This window comes from Saimiri boliviensis, chromosome 4 (genome assembly GCF_048565385.1).
Source record: "Saimiri boliviensis isolate mSaiBol1 chromosome 4, mSaiBol1.pri, whole genome shotgun sequence".
Taxonomy (NCBI): Eukaryota; Metazoa; Chordata; class Mammalia; order Primates; family Cebidae; genus Saimiri; species Saimiri boliviensis.
This window is the reverse complement of record NC_133452.1, coordinates 165,631,554-165,655,391: the sequence shown is the minus strand read 5'-3', so window position 1 is coordinate 165,655,391 and position 23,838 is coordinate 165,631,554. Positions and strand designations below refer to the sequence as shown.

The 23,838-nt window shown below is 39.9% G+C and overlaps 2 protein-coding genes across 9 annotated transcripts in view; one reads left to right on the top strand and one right to left on the bottom strand.

The window, feature by feature from the left end:
• Positions 1–58: 58 nt before the first annotated feature.
• LOC101042268 (zinc finger protein with KRAB and SCAN domains 8) lies at positions 59–22,053 on the bottom strand. 8 transcript variants are annotated; one of them, XM_074398576.1, is made up of 9 exons: positions 21,840–22,053; positions 21,176–21,288; positions 17,916–18,131; positions 17,655–17,692; positions 11,316–17,103; positions 10,521–10,662; positions 8,026–8,117; positions 7,594–7,717; positions 59–6,914 (listed from the first exon to the last, which is right to left on the bottom strand). In XM_074398576.1, the coding sequence occupies exons 5-9, from the start codon at positions 11,730–11,732 to the stop codon at positions 5,953–5,955; spliced, it is 1,737 nt and encodes a 578-aa protein (XP_074254677.1). In that variant the 5' UTR covers positions 11,733–17,103; positions 17,655–17,692; positions 17,916–18,131; positions 21,176–21,288; positions 21,840–22,053; the 3' UTR covers positions 59–5,952. The 8 variants fall into 8 exon arrangements, with proteins under 8 accessions (XP_074254677.1, XP_074254676.1, XP_039318643.1 ...); XM_074398575.1 differs by lacking the exon at positions 21,840–22,053 and having other exon boundaries at positions 21,176–21,804; XM_039462709.2 differs by lacking the exon at positions 21,840–22,053 and having other exon boundaries at positions 11,316–11,827; positions 21,176–21,804.
• Positions 22,054–22,117: 64 nt separating this feature from the next.
• LOC101038647 (olfactory receptor 2B2) overlaps positions 22,118–23,838 on the top strand; it is a 147,495-nt gene continuing 145,774 nt past the window's right edge. Inside the window, exon 1 of the mRNA XM_003944729.4 lies at positions 22,118–22,387. The gene's annotated coding sequence lies outside the window, so the exon portion shown is untranslated. The remainder of the gene's footprint in view (positions 22,388–23,838) is intronic.

The following is a 23,838-nucleotide window of genomic DNA, read 5'->3' as shown; positions in this document are numbered from 1 at the left end:
ACATTCTTGAAAACAGCTTAAAAACTTCTGTAGATTACATCACAAATAATCCACACAATACTTCAACAAGCATTTATTAAACGCCTACTATGTGCTTAGCACTATACTAGGCATTAAGGGGTGCAGAGATACAAATATAAAAGTAATTTTTCCTGCCCTCAAGGAGCTTACAATTTAATTTTGGAAATAAATACAAATACGAAACAGTAACAGAGTGCTAGAAAATAATTACAAAGCAACATATTAGTAAGTGCGTGGAGACAGTACAAACTCAAAAGGTAAGTGCTGAGGCAGCACAGAATGAGGGAGGCCACCACATGAGGTGATGTCAATCAGGGAGAGCTCGCTCAGAAGATATAAAGATAGCCAGGCTTTGAAGGGAGTGATGAACATAGCTGGGACCAAAGAGCAATCTAAGCAAAAATAACAGCATGAGAAAGGCACAGAGGCAAGAGCTGGTAAGCCATCAGCAGAGGCCGTAGGAAGTATGAATCTGTTGAATCAAGGTGAATATGCTAAACAGTAATGAAGGCTGACAACTAATAAGCACAGAGGTAATGGCTAATTTGGAACACCACTGCTTGACAGGAATTATCTACTGAGTGTTACTTAGTGAAAATTAGATATTGTAAAAATGGAGTTTCAGGAGGATTACCTTGTAAACTTTATACAAGATGGGGATCCTGAGAGCAAAGAAATTGGAAAAAAAGAATTACAGTAACCTGGGCTTCTTATCTATATGAAAGGCTATACAGAGATGAGAGAAATTCGAGATCAAGCCTCAAAGACAAAACTGATTAAAAACTGGACTGACAGCAAGTTTTTGGACATGGGAGAATGGAGAGTAGAAAAGGGTAACTCCAAGGTTGGGGTAAAAATATGAAGGGTGGTGACACTTTTCAGGACAAAGGAATTAGGCAATGAGGCCTATTTAAAAAGAAAATGGGGGTTTGGTGTATATGATAATGAATTCTGTTTTCAAATACCAAGTTGTATAGGTACCTGTGGAAAATTCCAAAAGTCACAAACTGACCCACAGAGTGGGAAAAATGAAGTCATTTGAATACAAATAGTAGGTATAAACAAAAAACAATCAAAATGGATAAATAGGAGTATAGATAATGAAGTGAGCCAGGCATAGAGGCTCACACCTGTAATCCCAGCACTTTGGGAGGCTGAGGCGGGCGAATCAGGAGTTTGAGACCAGCCTGACAAACATGGTAAAACTCTGTCTCCACTAAAAATACAAAAATTAGCTGGGTGTGGTGGTTCATGCCTGTAATCCCAGCTACTCGGGAGGCTGAGGAAGGAGAATCACTTGAACCCGGGAGGCGGAGGTTGCAGTGAGCAGAGATCGCACCACTGCACTCCAGGCTGGGCAATAGGGTGGGACTCCATCTCAAAAGAAAGAAATAAAAGAAAAGAACGAAGATGAAGTGAATAAAAAAAGTAAGACAGGGAGAGTATTCTCTGGAGAAGGGGAGAAGAGGGAATGGGAAAGATCAGTTAAAAAAAAAAAGCCAGATATTGGAGAAAAAGGATCATACAAGCCAAAGGAGGGATGATCCAACAATATAAAATATAAATTAGATCAAAAAGGACAAGAACTTAAAAAAAAAAAAAAAAAGAAAGGCCTTACTATTTGCCCACAGGTGAGTCTAAGAACATTTCACTGGAACGCCATGTATAAAAGCCAGTAAGAAGTTGTTTAAGGAACAGATTAATGTAAAGTGGGGGTTGAGAAAAAGGGGGATTGAGAAATGGAAGACATGTTTGAAAACTCATGACCGATAGAGCAATAGAGGAGAAACAGAATGGTAGTTGGAAATGGGCAATGAGGTTGAAAGTAGTTCACATTTTATGCTGTAGATGAATTGACTAGTGCCATTCTAAGTGACCATCTGCCTGGCCTGGTACATGGATATTTCATTTTCCTCCACAATTCTACTTTCCCTTAGGCAGTTTAGAGAAAAATATATTTGAATTTATTACTGCTTTATCCTCCCAGTTACTCTATTAAATATGTTTTATTTGCACAATTTAACTCTGTAGTACTACAAAGCATCAACACTTAAAGATAATATAATTATAACCCAAAAGGGCATTTTCAACCAATTTTCCAGTAATTGTAACATATTTGCACTCTACTCGATATTCTCTTCCCCCTACCCCCCATAACAAGGCCTACATATTTTTAAACAGCTGGCTAGAATTACTATGTTCATCATAGGCAGCATAGCACAGTAGTCAGGAGCACAGGCTCTAGAACCAAACCCTGTGGGTCAGAATCTGTTGTATCACTTACTGGCTGTGTGACATCCATCAGCTCATTCAACTGTCTAAGCCTCCGTTTCCTCATCTATAAACCGGGGGATAAAATAATACCTACTGATATGGTTTGGCTGGGTCCCCATCCAAATCTCTTCTTGAATTGTAGCTCCCACAATTCCCATGTGTCATGGGAGGGACCCAGTGGGAGGTAACTGAATCTTGGGGGCGGAACTTTCCTGTGCTGTTCTTGTGATAATACGTCTCATGAGATTTGATGGTTTTATAAAGAGAAGTTTAGTTCCCCTGCACAAGTTCTTTGCCTGCTGCAATCCATGTAAGACATGATTTGCTCCTCCTCGCATTCTGCCATGATTGTGAGGCCTCCCCAGCCATGTGGAAGTGTGAGTCCATTAAACCTCTTTCCTTTATAAATTACCCAGTCTCAGGTATGTCTTTATTAGCAGCATGGGAACAGACTAATACACCTATCATTACCCTGAGAAAGGCATAACAGGGTTGGGTACACACTAAGTGCTCAATAAATGTCAGCTTTTATTATCTGGAGACTCAGAACCAAGAGTGAAGTTAACTGCTCTGTATGGGAATCAACCACCACATTCCAGTACTGCACCTTGCCCGATAGACAAAATCTCTGAAACCCAATATGCCTCTTCCAGGGCTATGCTGAATGGCATTAAGAGTATGGAAGAACCACCTTATCATGTTAGGTCCTAAAATGAGAAGCTTAAGATAGGAGGAAAAAGTACTGATGAACCATTCATTTCAGATGAGCATAAAGATAGAATCTGTAGGATAAAGGGGCTTAATGCATGCCATTCACAGTTTAAGAGCTCAAAATGTCATATGGCCTAGTCAACAATATTCTATGCTAAGAGTGTGAACTTGAGACAAAGAATGACTTCTGCTGATGTCCTCAAAGGATCCACAGCTTTTTTCTATTGTGTTATACTATTTGGCTAATTCTATGTATGTGCTGTATCAGCTTTGATAATTCTTTCAAGACACAGTCTTTTCACATACCCCACTATAACATTAATTTTTCTAGTCATATTATTTTCTCTGATTTATGCCAGATGCTTAGTAATTCTGAGGTTTAAGTAATCTGGCTATACATTATTCTGAATACTGATGCATAAAGAGACTTTAGCTGGTACATCTGTGCATATTTCAGTATGTTGCTCTGGTCTATGGCCATACCACGCTGAATGCACCCAATCTTGTTATTATGTTGCTTTGCTAAAAGGGCTTTTTATTGGAATAGAAGGGAACTGTTCCTCTAAAGCAGGTGTCCCCAAACTATGGCCCATGGGCCGCATGCGGCCCCCTGAGGCCATTTATCCGGCCCCCTGCCGCACTTCAGGAAGGGGCACCTCTTTCATTGGTGGTCACTGAGAGGAGCACAGTATGTGGCGGCCCTCCAACGGTCTCAGGGACAGTGAACTGGCCCCCTGTGTAAAAAGTTTGGGGACGCCTGCTCTAAAGTGTACAGCAGGTGTGTGTGTACATACACATGTGCACACACACACATTTTCCTTCTGACAATGTACCGATCATACTTAGGATTTGCTTACAAGGTAGTACTGGCACCAGGAAGAATCAGTATCTTACCAAGGGTAAGGCACAACTGAAAACAGAGAGTGAAGGTCTAGATACAACCAGATTTACTTGTTTTTGGTTTCTTGAAATTTCAAGTACAAAGAAATTAGGAATGGCAACTTATAAATCAAAGTAAGAAACAAAAGAAGGGAGGATAAGAAAATAAATGATAATGAAAAGGACTGTTGAAAACCAATGTGACAAATGATGGGTGCCTTCATTCACCAACTGCTTAATGAAATTGATGTAGATTAACTATGATGTTGTTGGTGATCAAGGCTTTAGGGAGGCAGAGAAGGAAAGTTATAGGGAAAGAATTTATGATTCAAAAGGTGGTCCTCTATGAGGAAAGATTTTGATTGCTTTTTTTGATCTATCAATAAAAAATTATATGATTAACTGTTATTCCTTTTCAGGACAGTCACAGGGTGAAATCATGAACTTTTCACCAAAACCTATATAATTTTCTTCCGAATAGGTTTAATGGAATCAATTTTAAGTTTGAAGGTAAATTTTGGTAAGCCAAAAATTACTCAATTCCAACTCTGGTAAATAACTGGCTACTCAAATGATTAAAATGAAGTGTAACAGAGGGTTTTCTCATATTGTTTATTAAATGGGAATTCTAAGAGTGTTCCAAATATCTGGAAGCATATAGTAGTACTATTGGTATAACAGTACTTGGGAATAATAAGTGATAACCCACACTGGATGCGTAAGTTCTGGCATGTTACTTTAAACAAGCCTCATTACTTTATACAGTATTCCTTGGTATAGTGAAAGCCTCAAAGACGAAATATAGTACCTGATGATAGTGAGTTTAATAGTATATCTTTGTTGGTAGATTACAGACATGGATTACAGATGGAGTGCACCAGATTTCAAAAGAATGAAAAACTGTAAGGTAAGGTATTAGATTATCACTGTGGATATTAAAGTCATATAAACTAATGGCAAGAAACAGATGGAGAATAATGAGTGAGGTGCTGAGGCCATCTAAAGAGGTGGGTACAAGGTAATGACAGGAGTGACAGACTATCTTGTCAGGGAGTTTGCACAGGCTGATAAGAACCTGAGAAAGCAGTACTGTAATGGGCCAAAAAGGATGAGTATACATTCTTTATAAGGAGTTTTGTCTTCCTAAAGCACCTCTGTCTCCATCTCCTATCTGATGCCATAACTAGGTTAGTGCAAACATCTATTTGTACCACAGTGTACAGTGGGGAGGTGGAAGGAGAGTCGTAAGTCACCAAAGTGTGTAACTATTCAGGCTCAAGAACATCTGGGCTGAGTTTCCACTCACTTCTTTCTCTGTATTAACTCCCATAACCGTCACTAGTGTGCCCACTTCCGATGCTGACACAGGTACTGGGACTGGGGGTGGTGAAGGATATGTATGAATGGTCAGTGACTCAATGGAGTCAGTGAAGGTCATATATGAAGAAAAATGAGTGCTGTTAAAAAATATAGCATTCTGAGTTTGTATGGGAATACAAATTCCCACTGACTAGAGGGAATTTAGAATAAAAAAATGCACACTTAAGCATAAATACATTAAGTGTCTGTAAAAATTTTTCTAGAAAGCTACATACAAATATAAGTTTCATACAGAAGCTACTTCTGACTCTAGAGCAGCTTCTTAGATCAGATTAGGAATACAAGGGCACCTTCAAGGGAATAAATGGGAGGGGGATCACAGGAGATAGGAATAAGCAGAGGAACTAGGAGTAGCAGCCTCTCTCAATCCTATAGCTACTCACCCAAAAGACAAAATTAAGTGCCTCAAGCCATGACAAGCAACTTGCTCTAATGCTATTTTAAATTTCTAAAGGATACATTAGACCATCAGGAGCTCCATCAGATACTTTCAAAGACAGTCAAGCTAATCAATCATGAAGGCACTGGGCCCAAATTACTAAAAAGCTATTCTAACTTTGCCACCACTATAGATTCTGGCACTAAAGTTGCAATGACCTTTCTGCCTTTTAGTACACTGAAAGACCTCTCACCACTGTGTGGTTTCTCTAATGCTGAATAATGCTCAAACTATAACTGAAGCTGTTCCTAAACTCCTACAGATTCAGATTTTTCACCACTGTGAATTCTCTGATGTCGAATGAGACTTGACCTCTGAATAAAGGCTTTCCCACACTCATTACATTGGTAGGGCTTCTCCCCTGTGTGAATTCTCAGGTGTTGAATGAGACCAGTGTTCCCATTGAAAGCTTTCCCACATTCTTTACATTTATAGGGTCTTTCTCCAGTGTGGATTCTCTGATGTTCAATAAGGCCTGACTTCTGACTGAAGGCCCTCCCACACTCATTGCATTTGTAGGGTTTCTCCCCAGTGTGGCTCCTCTGATGACCAATAAGATGTGAACTCCGCCTGAAGGTTTTCCCACACTCATCACACTCATAGGGCTTCTCCCCAGTGTGGATTCTCTGATGTCCAATGAGGTGTGAGCTATGACTGAAAGCTTTCCCACACTCATTACATTCATAGGGTCTCTCCCCACTGTGGATTCTCTGGTGCAGAATAAGGCCTGCACTCTGACTGAAAGCCTTCCCACACTGATTGCACTGATACGGCTTCTCCCCAGTGTGAATTCTCTGGTGCAGAATCAGGCCTGTGTTCTGACTGAAGGCTTTACCACACTCCTTACAGTGATAGCGTTTTACTTTGTTATGGATATCCTGATGTGAAAGAAGGGCTGACCTGTAACTGAAGGCTTTACCACACACATTACACTGATAGGGCTTCTCCCCAGTGTGGATTCTCCAGTGGCGAACAAGGCCCGAGCTCTGAGCAAAGCTTTTCCCACATTCATCACATTTGTGTCGTCTCTCTTGTGTGGGATTTCCCCGCTGCCTCTCTAATCTGCCCAGAAGGTCTCGGGCTTCTCCATGCTCAAGACCCCCGATAACATCCCCGTTGCATTTGGCAGCTGTCTCTCCATGTGGTTGGATTCCAGTAGATATTACCTGTTTTGAAGCCAATTCCCTGTTCTCACTCCTGGTCTCACCACCTGAAATTAAAATGTAAAAAATAAATATCAAGCCACTGTCACTTCTTACTCTTTATGCTAGGAGAAACTGAAGATAGGGGAAAAGGAAAGTACACATGGAACACCTAAAAGTAAACACAAAACTTCTATCTCCAAAATGGCTTCTTAATAGTGACTTTGCTTAATATGAGCTAGTCAACTAGGAAAAAGGTGCCATTAAAAAAAGAGAGTTATTGGAAGGGGAACTAAAGTCAGGAAAGGATCAACTGAGGTGAGGTGAAATTGGGGAGTGAGAAGGAATACGGAACTACTAAAGGAACTAATTAGCAGGATAGAAATGGGCAAATGCCCCTAAATAGTCATCAAAAGGAGAACGTACAATTAATTTATGTGAGAAAAATCTACATAGGAGTCCCATGACAACTTGGAGTGGAAATGTATGAACTCAGAGAGTATCTGTGAGATGTCAGTTCCCCAATGGCAAACATGCTAGTACCAAGGTACAAAATGTAAGAAAGTTCTGGACAAGAGAACAGAAGTTTCATGTAAAACTTCAAGAAGTCTCAACGGTATAACCCTCTGTTGGATCCTGAGTTTAAACTCAACTATGTCTTTCAGAAAGGTTGTAGCTACCATACACATAAACAATAAACAAAACAAAAAAATCTAAAATGACAATAATAATGACAGCTCTCCTTACCCAGGGAGAACATGTTTCTGAAATTTTCCGGCCTGTTATCTCTACTCAGATCCTTCTGTGATGGATCAAGAAGCCACTCCTCTCGAATAAGGGACACAGCCATATCTTCAATCTTCTCCAAAGTCTGAAACAAAACAAGATCCCCATTTGGGGACTGGACTGTTTCACAGCTCAAACCTAGAGTTTGAGAGATCCATCAGTACTGGGAGAGGATTAAGACTTGGGAATATACTATGTAAAGAGATCTGAATAGCCAGGAAGAAGAAGAAAACGCATGAGATTTATTGGGGGAAATTCAGGATCAATCTGTCCCTAGGCAAAAGAATTTTTGAGACAAGTAGGTACTGCTACAAACTAGACAGACTAGATATTGGGCAGATGCCACAAACACTGCCAAGCTATGGAGTTTCAATGACAAAGAGCACAACTCACCTGGAATCCTGCTGTGAGAAGTGTAGCTGTCATCTCCTGGTTTCCAGAACTTCCTTTCTGGGAAGAAGTAGGACTCTGAGAAGTAGACATGGCTGAGAGGAGAAAGGAGCTATGAATGAGACTAGCCCTGTCCTGTGGTTGTGGGGGCTGGCACTCACCTATTCCAAATTATTTGTATTTCAGCAGTTATACATGTGTGCCAAAAATTTTGCACAAGAAGTACTGATATCTTAGATTCTGAGCCTATATGTATGGTTGTCCCACAAAGCATAGTCATGCTGATGTCCCTGAAGTCAGGCTGAAGTTCTACTAAAAAACAGAAAGTATACTGGTTTCCTAATAGGAATCGCCTTTCAGTTTCTTCTCTACCATCAAAACTACTACCTTTTTTCTTTTTTTTTTTTTTGATAGAGTTTTGCTCTTGTTGCCCAAGCTGGAGTGCAACGGCATGATCTTGGCTCACTGCAACCTGCACCTTCCAGGTTCAAGTGATTCCCCTGCCTCAGCCTCCCGAACAGCTGGGATTACAGATGCACCCCACCACACCTGACTAATTTTTTGTATTTTTAGTAGAAATGGGGTTTCACCATGTTAGCCAGTCTGGTCTTCACTCCTGATCTCAAGTGATCCACCCACCACACCCGGCCCAAAATTACCTCTATCTTTGTGCTTGTATACAGTATTTCCTTAGGTTCTGATCTCTTGGCAAACTAAGTATCAGAATTAATCTCTATTAATTCATTACCTTTCTGTAATGTCTACTATGGCTTCCAGTATTTGCTTTCTTCAGATATCAAACAGCTTATTATTAAAATATAGATTACTATATCTCAGGCAACAAGCTTCAGGACTTCAGACAAGAATTATTAAGAGTGTTTTAATGTTTCTTTAGAAATATAAAAAATGCATAAATATAAACTACTCTAAATCATATAAATGAAAACATATGAAATGCAGGGGAAGATGATACTGGAACATCTCATTCTGCAATAAAGTAAAAAAATTTAAGAAATGATGGGAAAATGTCAAGAGGACACAAGAACCAGACTGAAGGGGCCTTCTATGGCCAAATCTCAGATTATTTAGCATCAAAATAAAGACATTGGCCAGGCACAGTGGCTCATGCCTGTTATCCCAACACTTTGGGAGGCTGAGGCAGGAGGATCACTTGAGGCTAGGAGTTTGGGACCAGCCTGGCCAACTTCGTTTCTACTAAAATACAAAAATGCCAGGTGTGGTGGCATGCACCTGTAAACCCAGCTACTAGGGAGGCTAAGGCATAAGAATTGCTGGAACCTAGGAGGCAGAGGCTGCAGTGAGCTGAGATTGTGCCACTGCACTCCAGTCTGGATGACAGAGTGAGACTGTCTCAAAGACCAAACAAAAACAAAATAAAGACAGTAAGAAAATACTTATGGAATAAATAGGAATTTATGGGTCCATATTGATAATAAAAGCCATAAAATTGGGAGAAGAGAACACTCTTCTTTACAATAAAGAAATGTAGAAGGAATGACAGAGTTAAGAAATCACTATTTCATAACCATTCTAGTAATCACTAAGTCAGTAGAGAAGCACCAATGAACACTAAAACTAGTGTTTTAGCAACACAAGTTTAATGAGGACTAAGATATTTACATACACTCAAGGGTATCTTCCAAAAGTTACTTATTAGTTACAAAGGGAAAAACAGTAACTACACAATGATTAATCTGGCAAGAATAACCTTAACCAAGTCATCAAAGATAACACCACCAATAATAGGACAAATTCCTGTTGTACACCTGAGAAGGGGTACGGCATCTCTTGTTAAGACTTATGTCATGTATCCTTGGCAGGGTGAGGTGTTCCTGCCAAAAATATACGACCTCATTGTAAACATGAGCAAACATCACGCAAATCCAAATTGCAGCCATTCTACAACATAACACAACTGTACTGTTCAAAAAAAGAAAGGCCAAGGAACTATTCCAAATTAAAGAAGACTAAAGAGACATGACAACTAACCACCAAGTGCAATACCAGACTATATTCTGGACCAGAAAGAACATAATTGGGGCAACTGACAAAATATGAACCGTGACCTACTATTAGTATTGTAGCAATATTATATTTCTTAATTGTGATAAATTTACAAAATGATTTATTTAGGATACCTAAGAAATGCTCTTGTCAGAGGAAATACATACTGAAATATTTCCAAATAAAGTGGTTTGACAATATCAGCATAAACTCAAAAACGCCTATGTTGTAAATGTACTGGGGTAACAGAAATATGTAAATACATAAAAAATACTCGAATTCTTTGATTTGTTCATGAGTTTGCCACTAGGATGAACAGTCTATATTTGAAGCCTAAACATTTAAACACAGACATTGGGAGTGGTCTGTAAACAGGATTTCAGTTCTTGGTTCTTCAGGAACTAGATAGGTATCCCAAATGGACTTTTCTTTCATCTTCCCCCAATTGTCATCAATGAAATCTGGCTACTCACCTCTCTCTTGTGACCCTTGGGACATTGGAGATTTATGCTGGGTTGCCTCAGATTGGAGCTGAGTACTTGGAGGCTCTGGTGCAGATTCTGAATGTACTACCTCCTCCCAGAGTACCCTATGTCCACGTACACGAGCTGACACCTAAAAACAACAGACATTTGGATAATAAGGAATCCCTTTGAGAAATGTAGTGAACAATGAAAGAGGACCAAGAACACCTCTATATGGTTATATGCTTGGGGAAGGAAGCAGTAGAATCTCCCTTACTTCTTAGAGACAGTAAGGAACACAAATATGCAGACTAGCACAGAAAGAAAGGCATCATTTTTGCTCAGTACTAAAGGAAAAGATTTCTGCTGATGCCTTCCCTGCTACACAGAACAACAATATTTTGTGCTCCTAAAGCAGAGGATGGAGGAAAATAACAAACAAACATAAAGCCAGTGCTATGCAGTAGAAAAATCCTTTAATAAGGAACTAGAAAGCCCGATTTCTCGAATTTATCTTTAATTATTTGGGTGCCCTCAAAAATGTAACTTAAGCTCCCTATGCATCAAGTTCCCATCTGGCAAACAGGAACAATACATTTGTACGGTGTTATGATGAAAAAAAAAAATTTACAGCCTTTATGAAGTAAAAAGAACTTTACAAACCATACTATACTAAAACTATTTTCATCCTTATCAAGCAGAAACTGATGATAATCATTGGCTCTCCCACTATCATGCCTATGTCCCTCTAACCGAGCTTCCAGGACTCCCACAGTCACAGCATGCACACCTCCTTCTACTTACTGGTCGTCCTAGTATATCGATCTGCCTTTCCAAATCCTCTAATAGGGTCACCACCTCCTCTCCGTTCTCTAGCTGATGTTCCTTAACCAGAGTCTGGAGCTCCTCAGGTAGGATGGTTAAGAACTGCTCCAGCACCAGCAGCTCCAGGATCTGCTCCTTGGTGTTCAAATCTGGCCTCAGCCACTGATGGCAAAGTGCCCGTAGTTGGATCAGAGCTTCTCGGGGTCCTAGTGTCTCCTGATAGCATAACTGCCTGAAGCGCAGGCGGAACAGTTCGTGGCCAGGAGGGTTATTTTCATGCAGACTAGATTCCTGGTCCCAACCATGATCCTCCTCTACCTTGACGATTACAAGATCCTCTTCAGGCGTCTGGTTTGGTGAGGATGGGGCTGAAGGCTTTCTTGTTTCTTCAGCCATTTATGGCCTGAAAAGCTCAGGAGGCTCGTTTCCACTACCTTCTTTATCTTCTTAAGAGAAGACTCTTCTGAGGGTCTCTTTTTCTAAGGGTACTTCTTCATGAAGAAAATATAATAGTGTTAAGGCAAGTCAAAAGTCACTGTAACTTACTACTGTATCTTAACAAGCTCCTTATCGTGACATGGACTTCATGGCTCAGGCAATTAAATGATCCTCCTCCCTGTTCCAGAAATAACTACTTACCTCCTTAACTTTCTGCCATGCCAGTCATGCAAACCATCCATAGAAAAACCCCTTCCTTCTGCTTTCATCACCATGTTTGGGGATGTGGAACATGGCTAAACAAAGTCAGGAAACCACGTAGTTGCAATTCTGTGTTTAATCTCAGCTGGCCTTCAGGGACACTCACTTATCCCCTTTTAGCCTTTGTTATACCAGCTGTACTAAACTGGTTCTACACACTTCAGCTCTCAACCTTTCTCTTACTCTTAACAGATGAGACTAATTTCTATACAATTTAATTCAAGGTACTGTCAAAAAACTTTCCTAACACTCTGTTCTTCTACACCTAACATTCCTCATCCTACCTGTGTTCCCTATCTTTCCTCCTATCTCAAGGCTGATTTCCTCTACTGTGGACCTTACCTCCAATTCAAGAACTCTCTATGGAGCACTCCAAGGAACCTGAATGCCCTATCAACACCTACAACCCAAAAGTCTACTCCCACCACACTAAACGAACTTCCAGAATCTCACATAAATAAAATCATACAGTATGTAGGCTTTTGAGTCTGGCATCTTTTACACAGCACAATACACTTGTTTTTATCAACACTGTAGCAGCAGTTTGTTCCTTATGTAGATGAATGTTTAAATGTTTCTCCATTTCCCAGTTGAGCAATATCTGAGTTGTTTTATTTTTTATTAATATGAATAAAGCCACTATAAACATCTACATGAGTTTTTGTGTGAATGTAGTTTTCACTTTATTTGGGCAAATATTCAGAGGTAAAATTGCTTTGTCATAAAATACATACATGTATAACTTTATAAAAACTGTGAAACCATTTTCCAAAGCACTTTGCATTCCACTATTCCATATATGAGTATTAGAGTTGCTCACCATTCTGACCAGCACTTGATACTGTTTTTGTTTTTAATTTTAGATATTCTAATAGGTGTATGTATAGTGGCAACTCATCACAGTTTTAATATCTCATATGGTTTTAGTATGTACTTCCCTACTAATAATGTTGAGCATCTTTTTAGGTGTTTAACATCTATATATCTTCTTTAGTAAAGTATTTGTCCATAACTTTTGCCTATTTTTTAAATTAGTTTTTAAAATTAAGTTTTGAGAGTTCCTTATATACTCTGGACCCAAGTCCTTTATGAGGTATGTAATTTGTAAGTATTCTCTTTTTCTTTCTTTTCACAGGGCCTTTTGAAGAACAAAATTTCATATTTTTTTAGAGACTGTGCTTTTGGTGTCACAACTAAGAAATCTTTGCTTAATCCAAGGTCGTAAATATTTTCTCCTGTTTTTTACTAAAAGTTTTAGGTTTTACATTTACGCCTATGATCCATTTTGAGTTAATTTTTTATATAGAATCTGAGGTATGGCTGGAGGATCATTTTAAGGCTTCTCCTTTTATCCATGTAACTTTCTATATTTGTCAAATATCAGTTCACTATATGTATGTATACATAAGGGTCTATTTCTTGAATCTCTATCCTGTTCATTGACCTATGCATCTATTCTTTCACCAATACAGAACTGTCTTGATTGTGTGACTTTTAAAATCTTAAAATCAAGTAGGCGTGAGTCTTGCAACTTTGTTGTTCATTTTCAAAATCATTTTGACTTTTCTACTTCTGTTGTCTATTGATACATATTTTAGAATCAGTGTATTTATTTCTAAAAAAAAAAAAAAAAAAAATCCTTGAATTGTATTGTACTGAATCCATAGGTCAGTTTAGGGACAACTGATATCTTAACAATATTGAGTCTTCCATTCCATGACCACAATGTGTCTCTCCGCTGAAGTCTTCTTTGACTTCTTTCAACAGTACCAACACTATCTTCTTAAAGGACAAGATAAAATACCGTCACCTTTAAAATCCTTTTCCGGTGACTCCAGTTGGAAGTTATTTTCCTCTCATTCTATACCTCTGTTACTTAAATGTGTACTGCTTTAACGTTACTGTTCCTGTAACTGTATACTTATTAGTTCCAAAGGAATTCTGACTTCATAACTTAATTGTATTTTCCCCATGGGCAAAGATCCGTATCTTTATCTTATTAACAGAATCAAAAAATATTAGCCATATTTACAACAGCCAACACAGAATATGTTTATATTTCTTGTAAGAGTCAGGTTTACAAACAACACCTGACATCCAAAAAAAGTTCAACTCCATGATCCCATTTCTTTGTGAAATATACGTCTATGATTTCTATCTTTGGTATTGACATCATCTCTTACCTAGAATTGCAGTGGTAATCTTGGTTATGCTTTTTCCTATTCGTGTTCCACAATGTTGTCTGCTGTGGATTAAAATGTGTCCTCCAAAAAGATACGCTGACGTCCTAACCTCCAGTACCTGTGAATGTGACCTTATTTGGAAATATGGGCTTTGTAGATGTAATCGAGTTAAGATGAAGTTATACTGAAATGGGCAGGCTATTAAACCAGTATGACCGGCACACTTTCAAAATGAGAAATGACGAAAAGACACAGAGACAGACTCTCAGAAAGGAGAAGATCATGTGAAGGCACAGACACACAGATGAATGAGAGCTAAGTGACAACAGAAGCAAAGATAGAGCTATACAGCTGCAAGCCAAGGAATGCCAAAGTTTGTCAGTGACAACCAGAAGCTAGAAGAGCATGGCCCTGGCAACACCCTGATTTTGGACATCTAGCCTCCCTACCTATGAGACAGTAAGTGTCTACTGTATTAAAACTACCAATTTTGTGAAACTTTTTTTTTTTTTACAGTAGCCCTAAACTGCCAGGGAGATTTTTGAAAAAACATGTAATATGACTCACCTCCTGAAAATACTTCAATAGGGAAGAAAATTCTTTAGCACAGTATGCAAGGCCCTTTATAAATGTAAACCTACCTGGCTTTTAACTACTTTAAACTCACTTTCATAAAGCCTTTTGGGCTGTAGCTTCCTCATACTTCCATTCGACTACAGAGTTCTCTACTGCAGCTCAGTGGTTCAAAACTGTTGGCAATATCATCCTTACCCCCATTCCAGGGACCTTTAGTAATGCCTGTAAATATTTTGGTTGTCATGACTTTGGAGGGAAGGGTTGCTACTATTATCTTGTGTATACAGGCCAGGGATCCTACAATGCTCAACACAGCCCCCACCACAAATTATTATTTGGCCCAAAGTGTCAATTCCAAGGTTGATAAATCTTGGTCTAGCTAAAACCATTCAACTGTTAACAGTAATTTATCTATTACCTTTTTGATGAGTTCTTCTCTGTCATTCCCCTGCCATTTGTCATTCCTACCAAAGCATTTTTTATATGGTCCAAATATAGGACTTATTGCATTGTGAGAATGTGCAAATGTTTGTTGGTGAAGGTGATCATTATCTTTGTATTTCAGGCAACACCGTACAAAATGAAGAACAGCGTTAAATAAAGGTAGCACACCTAAAACCAGTTGGCATGAGATGCTAACATCAAGATAAAACCAGAGACCTATAGTCCACAAAGAAAAGAAAAGTACTTAGGAATAAAATCAGAGTACTGTACATATAGTTCCCAATATGGATCATCAAGGCAGTGCTTAACTTTTCATTTTTTTTTGGAGGTGGTAGGGGGGCAGTTGGTTTAGACTCTTCAACTTAAAGAAAACACAGAACTTCTTTCCAGCAAAATGTTCATAAACACAAAATTTTACATTCAATTTCAGCAGAGTTCACAGACTCAAAGGCCATCCAAGAATGCCAGGAACGTTAAAGACAAACACACAAATTCTATTTAGAGAGTGTGTACAGAAAAGGAAGGGAATTTGAAAATTATTTTAAAAGTCAGACAAGGCCAGAAACAACGGGATGGGGAGTAAACTACAGATTAGAAGTACTAAGGAGCAAAATATATAGTTAAATATAACAATTAACATCAGGGGTCAAATTCATTGATGATGACTTTACAGAAAAGTGGAAGAATTGGCTAGAATAGTGAGATTTGGGTGAACAGTGAATCTGAGGAAGATGCTGAAATTCTGTTGAGAAAGGGTAGTCAATCTGGTTTGAACAAATTATCTATTTGTTTCTGTCTGAATACATTATAATTTAAGATAATTATAAAATTCTTAGTTCATTTTAAAATAATTTTTTAAATCAATTACAATTTAACAAATTTACATTTTCTTAAAAAAGCTACTTATGGCTTAATGCTAAAAACTTAAAGGTCATTACATGGGACATAAATTCTAACGGTTTAGAATGTGATGTTATATGGTGATAGTCTTATCTTGCTTTCTTGTAAATCTCCTTTAAGCCAAGGTTCATTTTTAACTACTGAACAATTGGCCATCCATTACTGGGCAATCCTCATCAATAATGGCTATAAAATACTTATTATTATTATTAATATTATTTAGGGACAGGGTCTCACTATGTCGCTCAGGCTTGAGAGCAGTGTTGCTCACCAGTACAGAAGCCTATAAATTATTTTAATGTGAAGTGTGCAGCATTCAAGAACTTTATAGTGTTGATGTGGCATTAAAGTCTCAATAGTGACACTGATGAAAGCCAGCTAATTTTCAGGTTTGTCGATTTTTTAATACCAAATAAGCCAACAGGTCTTGTCCATTGCCCATCTTGATTATTCTACTTAGTGGCTAATTTTCCATTTTTTAGTCTTTTCCCTCTCTAATCAGCTATTGTTGAGAATTACAACTTACAAATAAATGAGTGCAAAATTACTCCACTATGTACTTCCTCTTAGTTTTGTACACACGTCTGTATTAAGTTGGTAAGCACTGCGTAAATATAGATTGATTTTTACAATTTCTCCTTACATTTTTCTTTTACATTTTCTATGCTTTACTGTTATCTCAAATTGCATTAGCTGAAAGTTTTAATTAACATCTATGACATTTTACATTTCACAACAGAAATTCAAAACATGTATACATTTGCTAAAACAATGATTGCTACGTAAATATACTCAACGGAACTAACAAAAACAGAAATGTTTTTAAAGGTGGCGGTGGCAAAGTAGCCTGACAAAAATTACTCATTACTAACCAGTTTTGGAAATGGGGCCCCTCCCAGAGTTCCGCGTTGGCTAACTTCAGTTTGCTTTAACAAATGAAACAGGCATTCTGATAATGTTGAATTCTGTATTACAGATATAAAAAACAAAAAACAAAAACAAAAAACCCTTTTGTACAATTATCCAGTCAACACACCACCAGTTTCTTAATACACTAAAGAAAGCAGAATTAACAGCAAAAATGGATTTTTGTGGATAACTGGGGCTTCCAAAAGCAAAATAACCTCTTTTTTTTTAAATGAGAACTTTTTTTGTGACCGAAACGCAAAATAGTGCTAAATGAAAACAATTCTGACCCTGGAAATAGCTGGATAAAAAATAACATGGGGGGGCAGTTCCCCATTTTAAAATAAATACGATCGACTACAAAATCATACCACAAAACGATTAGCTATGGAGAAAGCGAACCGTCATAGAAAGTGTTCCCTCGCAAAAAGTTCGAGGGCAATTCGCGGGCACGTCCTCTGCCTACACCAGCACAAGGCGTCGGCATCGTTCCCCGGCGCCGACCACCGCACAGGCCCCTCTGCGGACCCCTCAGGCCTGTCCTCGGCTGCGGCCTGATCCAGCCACAAAGCACCCACTTTCCTCCGGCCCAGAGCCCGACCGTACTCACTGTGAGTTGCAGAGGCGGCCCGGCGTGGGGAAGGGAGGCTGCAAAAGATAAACAGACAGGGAAGGAGGTCGGGGAGAAAAGGGGACGAGAATTACACTCGACCTGCCCCTCCGGCCACTAACTTCCCAAATCAGCGGAGGCACAGCACCGGCCAGCACGCATCTTGCCCCAAAGGCACTTCCGGAAGCTCTCTAGGAGTCTTGGAGGTCTAAAAGCTCTATGGTCGGGCAACTGAGGGTACCAAAGCACCACGCCCCTCACCTGCGGCGTGCTGGGCCCAGGGTTCCTCTCGCCTCTGCATGCCTCAGGGTTGCGCGGTCGCTGGGGCAGTGGACGTGCTGGGCAATAACGGACTTTGGTGTCCCCTCCGCCTTGTGTGCCCGTGCAGCTCTGCGCGTTCGCTGGCAGTAGCCACGGTCACCTCGGGGCCGATATCCGACGTGAGAAAGTGAGAAAGCCGGAGCTGTGAACAGGAGGCTGGGAAGGTGTTGGAGGAGCAGCACCTCGTGAATCCTTAGGATGCTAACGACTCGCGTTTGTACATACCCTGTACTTTACTGTTCTCGACTCATAAATATAATCCAGCCCTCCCACATCGACTCCAAACTTCGTGAGGAATTCCTGCTCCTCACAGTTCAGTTTTGTGAAATCTCTGTGGCATGGTACTTGCCATGGTACCTGTTGCATTAGTGCTTTTAACTTTTCAGACTAAAAGGATTTCAGGGGTGGAGGTTGTGGGATGTGTTATTTTTTGTGGTTTAGGTCCCACGTATTTATTTACTTCAACGCCTTTCCCGACCACGTATTTATTATCAGGGCTCCTTCAATTTGCACCTTAATATCTCTCTTTATCTGCTCCTACTGGTAGCCACCACCAATGTTTCTAACCCTTCCCAATTACTAACTTCTCAGTATTTTGTGTACTAACCAGGTTGTTTTGGTTTAAGGGTTTTGTCATCTAATTATCACATGAAAACAAGTAAATAAAAAGCACAAGGAAGCTACAATGCTCCTGAACTCCTTCACCACCGCACAGGCGTCCGGCACATGGTGGTATTTAATAGTATTTATTTTTGCTCTTTATTTCACAGCTGATGCCTTCCAGCTGGGATGGTAACTGGAAGTAACTGGTGTCAGACTAGAACTCTTTCAGTTTCTTTTTTTACATTAAAAAGTTTTTTTTTTTGGCTGAGTGCAGTGGTTCACACCTGTAATCCCAGCACTTTGGGAAGCCTCGAGAGGATCACCTGAGCTCAAGAGTTTGAGACCATCCCGGCCAACATGGCAAAACCCCCTCTCTGCAAAAAATAGAAAAATTAGTCGGGTGTGGTGGCGGGCCCCGGTAGTCCCAGCTGCTCCAGAGGCTGAGGCGGGACAATCACATGACCCTGGGAGGCAGAGGCTATAGTGAGCCGAGATCCAGCCTGAGCAGTAGAGCAAGACTCTGTCTCAACATAAACAAACAAATAAATAATAAATTTTTAAATCTGAAGTTGTGCAGATATGTAGTTGTACAAAAGCAATGTGCACACAACTATGACTGCACATACTATGTACAAAGTTGTGTACACATAGGAAGTAAAAGTGGCAAGCCATAGGTAGTTTCCTCAAACTGGACACACAGGCACTGATTACAACAGATAAAATTAATAAATTTGACTACAAATTTTTAAATTTAAATTCTCATCAAAATTTAAATCTTCTCATCAAAAAGCACCATTAAGAAAGTGAAGAAAAACTACACACTGGAAAATATTTGTAATACATCTATCTGACAAAGAACTAGTATCCAGAACATATAAAGAACTCTCAAAGTTTAATGAATAAGATAATCCAACATAAATAGGCAAAAGATTTGAACACTTTCTTTACAAAAGATAAATGCATGGCCAGTATGTACATTAAAAAGTAATCATTATTCATCAGGGAAATGCAAAGTTAAAACCACAATGAGTTACCACCACATAACCGTTAGAATGGTTGATAATATCACCAATTTCTAAGTTATTCAGGCTTAAGAGGCTTCCTTGGTTTACTCAATGAAATATGAGATAAAGGAGAAATTGTCAGAGCCAGATTTCTCCTTTGAAATGTTACTTTTCTCCATTAATGTAACCAGCATCCTCAGTTCTAATTACATCACACCTATGTGATTGCAACACAATACTTATGTGGCTATGAGATAGTATTCCTAACTATCCAAGACGTGGTCCTTAAATATCATTATCATTCTCCCAATCACTAACTCTGGGTGGTTCCTTATCTCCAAGTAAAATTTAAACTTCTCTGCTTGCCTTTTATTTTTTGTATTTTTAAAAATTAAAAAAATGATAAAAATCAATATAGAATTATATATAATTTTTAAAAGCTGACACTTCTACCCTCAACTGCTATTTACCTAGAATGTTGGGAGACAGTTCTTTAATGGTCTCTCAAATTACTTCTAGTCTTATGGTAGATTTTTCTTTCAGGTTAGCTTTTCAAGGATGTTTGTATCTTCTTCTATAGCACATTTGTTTCCTGATCAGGATAATAAAGATAATGGCTCACACTGGGGCAAGGTTCACTCTTAGGCTTCCTAAGCTTAGAATACCTCTGCTAGTATGCAAACCCACTGTTCTATGCTAGGAGAAGAAGGCCGAGCTTAGCCCCCGCTGTGGGCTTTGGGAACATAAGCTTTGGCAATGAGGGAATATAAAGCTCATGATGCCTGTGTTATTAAATAATAAAGTCTTCTGTCTCTGACACGGGAGTCCAGTGTCTTCTCTTAGTATCCATAAAACTATGGCAAGCTAAATTATTACCTTGCAAGTAGGGTAGGAATTTCACAACTTTTGACATGGAGTAATCACTGTCAAGTTTGGAGTGCATCCTTTTCCTGCACAAATACCCCCCAAATTACATCTACATATGCATTTTTTCAAGAAAAATGAAATATATATTGTACTGACACTCCTTTTGTCACTGATTATCATTTTAACCGTTGAAAGGTATTCCTTAATAGCATATGTCATATGTAATCTTCCCCCATTGACGGACATTGATAGACAACTGTTTTCCTTTGTTTCTACCACTAGTGTCCTGTCTGCCTTTTATTGCCTTCCAGAATAACCTTCTCCCTATTCCATACCCCTGGTCACAATTCCCTTGCACTCCCAAGTCAAAGGACTTATTTCATTGCTCACTACTCTAAACACTCGTGTATTATTCTAATAACTCTCTCATGACTCTATTATTCTATTTTGCACTGATCACATTCTTATTTACTTGCTATTGTTACATTTGCTATCAACAGATTAAAGCTTCTTTAGTTGAGGTGTCTGTTCTGAGATCTCCCTCCCAGTTCTAGCAAGTGGCAAGCCCTTCAAATATGCAGATACACCATACATTTCTGACAGGAAAAATGGTTTGCCTTTCTTTATCAAGTAGCTAATCAATCTGATTCATCCTCTCCCTTCTGTTCTAGTCTTACTCAGTAATTCCTTCTTCCTAAGTACGTCCTCATTCATTCAAGGACTTACCAAGCACCCACCATGTGCCGGACGCTAGGCGAGGATAACGTGCTGGGATGAGCATCTCTGTGGATCTCAGAATCTCCTTTACAAGTCCTGAACTTCACTTTTCTTTACTAATGCTTCACAAAAGCGAAAGTTGGTTAATTAGTTCCAGTTGTCTGACATGGATGAGAGTGACAGCAGACAAGGGGGAAGGTAGGGAAAGGGCTTTAGAATGTTCTCACGTGCATTCTCACACTTGACAGTCAAAACCACCCTACGAAATAGGCACCACGTTATTAGCCTGAGTTAATAAACGAGAAAACAGAGGCTTGGAGAGGTTAAAAAATAAATTGCCCTCAGTCGTAACTGGAGAGTGGTGGCGTCAGAATTTGAATCCAGGTTTAAAGGATTCTAGTGCCAGAACTCTGCTCCTCTTTCGCTCTGGACACTCATTTCCCCTAAGGATCAGAGAAGCTCAAAGTAGGCCACTTTCGTCTCGGTTAAGTCCGCAAGGTCCTGCCAGATCACAGCGAGCAAATACAAATGCATCAGCTCATGCAGCAGATGCATCAGCACATGCAGCAAATGCATCAGCAAATGCAGTCTGCGACCTCGCGACGTGAAGTGGGAAATGCTCCTCGGCGCCCCTCCCCCAGCCCATCCTAAAGTCAAGAACGTCCCAGCCCACCTCTCTCCAGGAACACTAAGGCGCCCGCCGGCGGGGCTGCACCGAAACGGGAAAATCCTCCCTTCCCGGTCAGCGGTCGATGGGGTTCTCTCCCGAGGCGGCAGGAGCAGGACCGCTCTTGCACCCTAAGGCCCCTCGGCTTCCGCCCCCTCGGTGCCAGGGTCAGCGAGGTCCCGCGCTCGAAGCCGCAGGTCGAGGTCGACAGCTGCAGAGAGAGGGTCGGGACAGGAAACTGCGGGTCGCCGCAGATGCGAGTCCCCAGGCATCCCGGAGGTTCCCACTGCGGCGAGCCTAGTTCAAATCAGCCGCCAGTATCTTTCTGGACCCATCCAAATGGGTCCCTTGTTTCTCCTTACGGGAACCCTGGGCCTCCTTCCGGGCCGGAACCCAAGTGTTTAGGCAGCCGGGAAAGGCCGGCCCCCTTTTTAAGTTCTCGCAAGACCTCTAGCCACTTCCGGTAGCTAACGGTTCTCAAGCAGCTCACGAAAACGCTGCGTGAGCTGGGCCCTGGGCCAGAGGCAAAAAACGGACGGAGGAAAGTCTGGCCGGTGAGTGTCAGCGTGAGGGCGAGGCTGGGTGGTGTTCTCTGCGGGTGGATAGGCTCGACCGTCCGGGGTGGGATTGGGGTTAGCTATTAGGGAGCGGTTCAAATTATGCTAATTGTTAACATAAGGAGTGTTGTTTAAACACAGCAACAATACAGTGAGTCCGTGAGGATCAAATGCCGGTTAACGGATTTAAGCAGCTTTGATAGGAAGAAAATGCTGAATTTAATGCTAACAAAAAGATCTAAGGGCGCTAATGGTAGGCGCTAAGACTTTCGTAACATGAGCCAGGCACCGTTCTAAACCCTTCACATTTAGTCACTCATTTAATTCCTATTTTATGAGGTAGATATCATTATAAGACTGTTTAACAGATGGGGAACCTGAGGCACAGAGAGAATAAGTGTATTAGCCAAGGTCATATAACTAGGAACTGGCAGAATGAGGATTCCTACCCAGCCGTTCTTCCTTTAAATTCTGTGCTCTATTGCCTTTCATTGCTGACCTGGTTTTATCTGCTGTCCATCTGCACAGAAATGTGCTATCGAGATGGAAGTGTAAATTTGTACAGACATGTTATTGTAGTAGTGTTCTGAATCTCATCGGGTTTGTTGGCAATTTGCCTTTAAACAAAGGTGGTGGTTTTTTTTTTTTTTTACGAGGATGCCTTCCACAGAGAGATTTAAGGAGAAGAGAACAATAAAAATTTCATTTTAATAAATAAGCCCCATTTCAATGTCCCTTCTCCTGTTCCATTTCTCTGATTCTTCTCTGTCTTTATTTTGTTTCTTTTAGGTTAAACCGTTGGACATTTCCGGTATTTAACCATTTTGACCCATAAAAACAGGAATTTCATTTTTTTCACCTAATACAGAAACATCTTTTCATGCAGAATTTAGGAATCGACAATTAGCAAGATTCTGTTTTCATTTCCAAAATGTACCTTAAATCTGTTTGTTTCTCTTTATATCCACTGCAAACCCATGATCTATGCCAACACTTTCTCTTACTTGGGTTACTCAGTAGCCTCTGGACTGATTTCCTTACTTCTGCTCTTTTCTCATTCTTGCCTCTTTAAGGAGCCAGAATGATCTTTTGAAAACAAACATTGGATTATGTTCCTCCCTTCTAGTAGTTCCCCATTACGTTTAGAATATACATCCTGGCCCCTGCTCACCTCTCTAACCTAACCTTATGTTACCTTCCCCTTAATCCAGTGCTTTCAACACGTGGCCTTTTTCAGTTCCTGTAACACACCAAATTCATTCTGATTCAGACACTTTGGGTTAGTTCTTTCCTTCGTTGGAACGGTCTTCTGCAGAACTGAAGGTCAGTTCTGTCTAATAAATAGGAATGTAATGGGATTCACCTATGTAATTTAAAATTTTCTTATTAGTAGCTATATTAAAAATGTAAAAAGGTGAAATTATTTTATATTTAAACCATCATATCTA

Excerpts from the sequence above, each read along its gene's own strand:
- LOC101042268 (XM_074398576.1), bottom strand. The coding sequence starts at position 11,732 with ATGGCTGAAGAAACAAGAAAGCCTTCAGCCCCATCCTCACCAAACCAG. Across the intron at positions 8,118-10,520 it reads CCAAGGGTCACAAGAGAGAG|CCATGTCTACTTCTCAGAGT; the intron begins GTGAGTAGCCAG and ends TTCTCCTCTCAG. Across the intron at positions 6,915-7,593 it reads CAGAAACATGTTCTCCCTGG|GTGGTGAGACCAGGAGTGAG; the intron begins GTAAGGAGAGCT and ends TTTTAATTTCAG.